The sequence below is a fragment of the Nematolebias whitei genome, chromosome 6, assembly GCF_014905685.2.
Source record: "Nematolebias whitei isolate Nwh7 chromosome 6, NemWhi1, whole genome shotgun sequence".
Taxonomy (NCBI): domain Eukaryota; kingdom Metazoa; phylum Chordata; class Actinopteri; order Cyprinodontiformes; family Rivulidae; genus Nematolebias; species Nematolebias whitei.
Genome location: NC_056503.1, coordinates 25,716,288 through 25,723,118, shown reverse-complemented (window position 1 = coordinate 25,723,118; position 6,831 = coordinate 25,716,288). Strand labels below are relative to the sequence as shown.

Sequence of the window (6,831 nt, the reverse complement as noted above, 5' to 3'; positions counted from 1 at the left end):
AAACTATTTTGACAATGGTTTAATGGATATTTTGTACAAAATTACATTTTGATGTAACATCATAGAAATGAACACAATTAACTGATCATAATTTTCTTTGGAACAATGTGTCATGTTTAGTCTTTATTGATCTTTCTTTTTTTTTAATCTAAACTTAATTGAACCATTTATTTTTGTTTGGTCAGATTTCTCAAAGAATTTCTGAACACATCATTTACCCTAGCTTTAATGGTATAAAAGCTGGCTGATTAAGCACGGTACCAAATAAGAACTTCATTCTTGTTTACCTAAAACAAAACATACAAATTCAGGAGATCTGTGATTTCTCCTGCTTTACTTCTTCACGTGAGTCTTCTCTGAAGCCAAACTACTTCTTCCTCCTTTGCTTTCATGTATTCATTTCTTTCCTTTTCTCTCTTGCAGTTGTCCCATTCCCTGTGGAGGATAATGGAACGGCTGTGGGTCTTTTTGCTGTTGCTGGCAGCAGCATGCAGGGGACAGCCGTGTCCAAAACGTTGCATGTGCCAGAGCCTTTCTCCATCACTTGCTATCCTCTGCTCCAAGACAGGCCTGCTCTTTGTTCCTGCTGCCATCGATCGACGAACCGTGGAGCTACGGCTTCAAGAGAACTTCATCACGGGTATCATACACACAAGCTTGCCCTGACTTCTGTTTAATTTAATATACTGCTAAATGTTTTATTTTCACTGTTTGGTTGGGTGTGTTTTGTTCTTTTTTTGGGGGTGGGGTGGTACATCTTACTGGTTGTTAATGATTGGTCACATTCCCCTTATCTCAAAACGCATGGTGTGCCGTTTTTAGTACTAAATACAAATGCTGGCACTTTTTCTTACTCTGTTCCTAAAAATAAGACATAATACTCATGAGCTTTGGTATTCCTTTTTGGCTTAAATACCTTTGTTTGTTTGAGTTATTTGTTTATTTTAGCTTTTGGCTCAACTGATATATCCCAAAATGTTTTTTTTTCTTTCAGTATCAAAGAGTTTTTTTGTTGTTTTGAAACGTCCTTTTTTTTTAATGAGTCAGAGATGTTTCATCCTTTCATTTAAATTTGGATTTCTGTTCAGTCTAAAACTAAAATATTTCAAACATCCAAAACATAATGTTATGCTCTGATGCAACAATATCAATTAAGGTGCAACTTAGTTGTAATTTAGTTCCTATTTCATATATTTCTGCATAAATATGATGTAGAACGTCATTAAGTATTGCCAAAAATATGGAAATTATTTATTTAACTGTCTAACTACATATCTTGGTGACTTATTTGTATAGGCAAAACAAACGAGAATACATGTTTAGGTGAATGTTGATCAGGTTTGCATCAACGTAGAGACATTTTACACCATTGCACTGTAGTAAAGCCTAAACATTGAAGAGTAGTGAGTTTCTACAAATGAACTGCCACCTCCATAAGAAAGTATGGGTCTTTAACCACTGTTAACTTGGATATTTGATTTGATTCATAGTATTTCCTATAAACCTAATACAGATGTTTATTTGAAGATAATTCAGTTTTTTGTCTTGTGAAAATCAATTCCTGCTTTTTATTGAGTATTTCACACGTTTCTGTCTTTTCATTAAAAAATAAAATAAAATCAATTTCTCCCTGGAAAAACTTCTAGTTCTAGAGAATGAAATTCCAAAATATATTAAATATATAATAACTATGTAAATATTACATTAAGAATAATTTAAATTTATGAATAAATACTGCTTCTTTTTTGCAATAAAATATTAAAACAGGTAAAAATAAAGACAGACAGAAAGACATTTATTGAGGCAAAATCAGAGCTTGTACAATTTAAACAAACTGAAGTCAATATAAGTTTCTGAAATCTTTGACAGAGCTTGATCTTGCATGAGAAAGAAACTTTGTTTAGCCTTCTTTTTCAGTATTCTTTTTTGGGGGGGACTTGAATGACATTTCAAAGCACTACTTTGGCTGTTGACTGCTTTTGTTGTGTTCTTTGTCAGTAGGATCCCACCATAGTTTAATTACTTTACGGTACTATCTCCAGGGAAGCAAATCTATCACTTATAATTTTTCATTCTCCGTGTGTGTGAGTCTATCTGACACAGAATGTGGGGGTGGGTGTTTGTGTGTGTGTGTGTATTTTATTTTATTTTTTTCCATCCAGGAATGATTTTATGGAACTGTCAGTGCATTTGAGATCACTGTCAGACAGAATAAATAAACTGTATTCAATCAAGACTTTTAGGGTGCATATTTTATGATAAATAAAAGCTAATTTTCATGATTTTTCTTTTTTGATAAAATTCACAACATCAGTAGCTGACTCACGACCATAGCCATGAAAGAGTCTCCATTGTGTTATACAGTTGGTTGTAAACCATTGTTCTCTCGTGAATTTCTCTGAAAAAAAAATCTGAATTTGAACTAATTTTTTCAACTTTAGACCCATCCCTGTGCAAGACCTGGGGCATTTTGTATCAGTGTGCAGCTTTCATACTAAAAGTTGAAGTACGGACCAAATTGGGAAAATGTGAAATATTCAGATTTATCAAACCATGTGCAGGCACTTTTCTGTGCATCTTTCCTTTGTACATCCAAACAAACATGCCTGAGACTCCTTTCCTGACAGGCGTCCATTTAAATATGCAAATAGATGCAAACATGTCCTGCATTTACAATTTTCCTCTTTGCACAATCAAAAAATAATGTCTACATGCAGGGAAATGAATACTTTAAAGAGTCAAAGATTCTTCAAAATAGGTATTGAGGCATGAATATGTGTTTGTCACACTTGCAAAGTTAAAGGACTGTGTGTGTGAAGCTATGGTTGTCATTAAATGACCTTAACAGGCTGCTGATCTGCCTGTGGCACATTTCTGAAACTGAGGCATTTCAAACTTTACACATGTTAAATAACATATTTACTTTAAACACTAAGGCACTCAGGGGCTTGGTAGAAGCTACAGGGTTATTTAATGAAAAGCTGATGTCAAGAAATTAGTTACTGAAAATCAACGGAGTGTTTCAGCCACACTGTTGTGGAATTTGATATACTTGTGCATCATATGGACGAGACCATCCCATACGACTGATAAGGCATCTCAGGGATGACTATGAAAAATATGATTGGTATTTTGTTGGTGTGATCCCCAAAAACACACTGCCTCTCATTTCTATTGATGATGTCTTCTACCAACACCACAGCTGCTATTGTTTCACTTACACACAACTTTACACAGCTACTGTATATATGGCCATGTGTGATTGTCTGAACCTTGTCAACCTGAGGAATCATCTCAAGAGATTTGTTCTAAATTAACATGTTGAACAGTATTATTTTCTTCTCAGAAATAATGCAAATTTCCATTAGACAATGCACATTAATTTTAGGCACCTGAACAGTCTGTGCACCTTACAAGCGTGTGGTCACAGACACATGTTAATGTCTACATGTGACAAAAATAGAGAAAACTACGCAGGTAACACTAGAGTTATCATTTTTGAGGTGTGTTGTAAGTTGTGTTGTATGAGGTTAAATGTATTTCAGTTTCATTGTTTGGTTTTAAACCATAAATCTTCAAACTCTTGATAAAATATGTTTAAATGTCCCCTGGGTTTAGAAACGGAATGGTGTCACATTTTAGGTATTTAGGTGAGTTTAAGTATTTTGTAGTTTGATACTGTTGACTGATGAAAATGCTTGCGTAGAGGTAAGCACATTTGCATGGCAAGTCAGAAATGTGTGTACATTTAGGCCCACTTTCATGCAACGTTCATTTTGTTACATGCCGTTGTGTCCAAGGGACCTTGTACATGAAACCTTTTTCTACCTAAGCACCTTTTATTTCACTCATGTTGTTGGTTGTCACTACCTTTGGTGTTAATTTATCATCCATTCAGTCTTTTTAACTTCAAAAATGACTGCATGATAGTGAACTTTCAACTGAGACCAGTGACATTGTGTGGTCTTTGCAGTTTTTATAGACTGATATAAAACTTGGAAGAAAAAAAAAGTATTGTGGAAGTTTGTTGTCTAAAAATGTCTAAAGATATAATTTTATCGGTTGTAGGTGGTGCAGTATAGATTGACGCAACACTTGTCCTTTCCTTAAGTTATGCAATGTATAGGTCAGTGTTATGTGACCTATACCAACAAACAGGGTGGGGGTGGTTGGGTTGACTTTGTGTCTGGGGCCTAAAAAAAATTATACTTTGTGTTTATTCTGCTCATTCACAGCTGTCCTAAAAAAAGACTTTGTCAACATGACCAGCTTGTTACATCTGACGCTGTCAAGAAACACCATCAGTCAGATTCTGCCATCCGCTTTCAGTGATCTGCGACGACTGAGGGCTCTCCATTTAGACTCTAATAGATTAACTATGATCAAGGTATGATCCTTGTGTGGAATATTAACAAAAGTTGACTGGTGCTCCTTCGATAAATGTTTAGTTAGTAAATACAGTAGATATTCCAGTAGGATTTCCCTTATTACAATATACTCATCTATATGATTGTCAATTCCCCTTTCCAACCAGGATGATCACTTCAAAGGTCTGACTAATCTTCGCCATCTGATCTTGGCCAACAATCAGCTTCACTCCATATCCCCTCATGCCTTTGATGACTTTGTAACTACTTTAGAAGATCTAGATCTCAGTTACAACAACCTTGCTTATGTCCCATGGGACACAATTGGTCGTCTAACCAACGTCAACACTTTGAATATGGATCACAACCTCATAGAAAATGTTCCTCAAGGTGTATTCACAAATCTGCACAAACTGGCCAGGTAAAGACACAGAAATAAATTATATTTTCATGTCTTAAAAAAAAAAACACCTTTTGTTAATATGACGTATCTCTCTCTCGCTCACTCTCTCTCCTCTTTCTCTCTCTATATATCTCTCTCTCTTGCATTTTACTACTTTTCTTTCCTTCCTTCCTGTACTTTGTCAGGCTGGACATGACATCGAACAAACTGAAGAAAATTCCACCAGACCCATTATTTCTGAGAATCCCAGTGTATGCCAAGTCTAAAGGCTCCCCCCTCTCCTCTCTTGTGTTGAGTTTTGGTGGTAATCCACTCCACTGTAACTGTGAACTTCTGTGGTTAAGAAGGTTAACCAGAGAAGATGACCTCGAGACATGTGCCTCCCCTCCTGATCTCAGTGCCAAGTACTTCTGGACAATACCTGAAGAGGTATGAGATTTATGCTATGACTTTTATTGTGAAAGTGTAAGATTGTAAAAAGCATGGCTAATATTTTGATTTTCTCCTATCCGTTTTGCCCTGTAGGAGTTTATTTGTGACCCACCAGTACTGACTAGAAAGTCCCCTCATACTGTTGCTATGGAAGGTCAGCCTGCCAGTTTGAAGTGCAAAGCGAATGGTGACCCAGAACCTGAAGTCCACTGGATTAGCCCTGAAGGACGACTTATATCCAATACCACCAGGTATCATGACAATAATACAGAATATTCAAAATAGAAGGGTACTGTTTTGTATCATCTTTACATGTGCGTACATTTATAATTTTTTTTTATTAAACATGTATTTTTAGTTTTTATTTTATTTTATTTTTATTAATGTCAAACTAAGAGAATCACATCAGTAAGGTCAGGTTGTCAATATAGAAAGAGTGTTTCACCTATGATGGCCATTACAGCTTCTAAGAGCCATATTACAGCCAATTTAGAACCAATTGTGTCACCTTCCAAACAACTTTTCACAAATAGCATGAAGGACCTGCTCATGAGCCCAGTCAAGTTATTTGGAACCCAACAATGAAACATAATTCCCATCAGTAATATTTGCAGTATTTTCTCTATTGAAATTCATGAATCAGTATGCTTCAGAGTCAAACCAATGGGGTAATTTCCGTATAGACTGCAGTAGATGTATCATAAACTGTAAATAGGAGGAAACAAATGCAGGTGCTTCAATGGAAAATATATGAGCTAACATGAACACTAGCAAAGCAAGTTTAACTCTTAACAATTTAGCACTGATTAAGCAAAGACTTCTTCTTCTTTTGGCTGCTCCCTGCATTAGGGGTCGCCACAGTGAACTAAGTCGCATGGAGACTTGGCAGTTATTTTTACACCAGATGCCCTTCCTGACACAACCACAGACCACTGAGCTACCACAGCCCTCTGTGTGGAGCAGAGAGCTGCTATCTAGGACACCCAGAGGAGCAGATGGTGGGGGTTAAGGGCCTTGTTCAAGGGCCCAGAGTGGGGCGAATGAGGGTGGGGGCAGGTGTAGGTGCTTCACCTACCCCACCCACATTTTTGATGTTGTCAGTACCGGGGCTTGAACCGGCAATCTGCCTACTTTCTCTAAACTCTGCGCCACCACTTCCCTAATTAATTCCCTGATTAAGCAAAGACAAAAAAACTAATTTAAGCTAATATTACTTCAGACAGTCTCAAATGTGCAAAAAATAAAAATCTTAAGTTGTAGTTTTAATACGCTGACATGGATTTTTTTTTACTTCGTTGCCCACTTTTTATTTATATAAACCAAAAATGGTGACTACTTTTATGTAGAAGCTCCAAGATGTAAAAAAAAAAACAACCCAGGAAATAAACATGAACTTTTTTCTAATTGTAGAATAAACAGATTATATTTAGATCCTCTTAATAAAATGTGTGTATATTTAAAATCTATATTGTTAATATCAAGCTTAAATTAGTGACAAACTCAGGCGGTAAAATAAGGTTCCCAAAGAAACAGAAATGCAGTAGTCCCTTGTTTATCGCATACCCTGAACACCTGCAATAAGTGACAAACTGTGAAGTAGGAATATTAATACAAGAATTAAGTAGTAAT

General features: G+C 36.0%; 1 protein-coding gene across 1 annotated transcript in view; it reads left to right on the top strand.

The window, feature by feature from the left end:
* Positions 1-441: 441 nt before the first annotated feature.
* zgc:172282 (leucine-rich repeat and fibronectin type III domain-containing protein 1-like protein) overlaps positions 442-6,831 on the top strand; it is a 128,799-nt gene continuing 122,409 nt past the window's right edge. Inside the window, exons 1-5 of the mRNA XM_037677462.1 lie at positions 442-640; positions 4,236-4,387; positions 4,535-4,788; positions 4,956-5,199; positions 5,296-5,453. Coding sequence (XP_037533390.1) covers positions 448-640; positions 4,236-4,387; positions 4,535-4,788; positions 4,956-5,199; positions 5,296-5,453 — 1,001 coding nt within the window. The 5' untranslated portion in view covers positions 442-447. The remainder of the gene's footprint in view (positions 641-4,235; positions 4,388-4,534; positions 4,789-4,955; positions 5,200-5,295; positions 5,454-6,831) is intronic.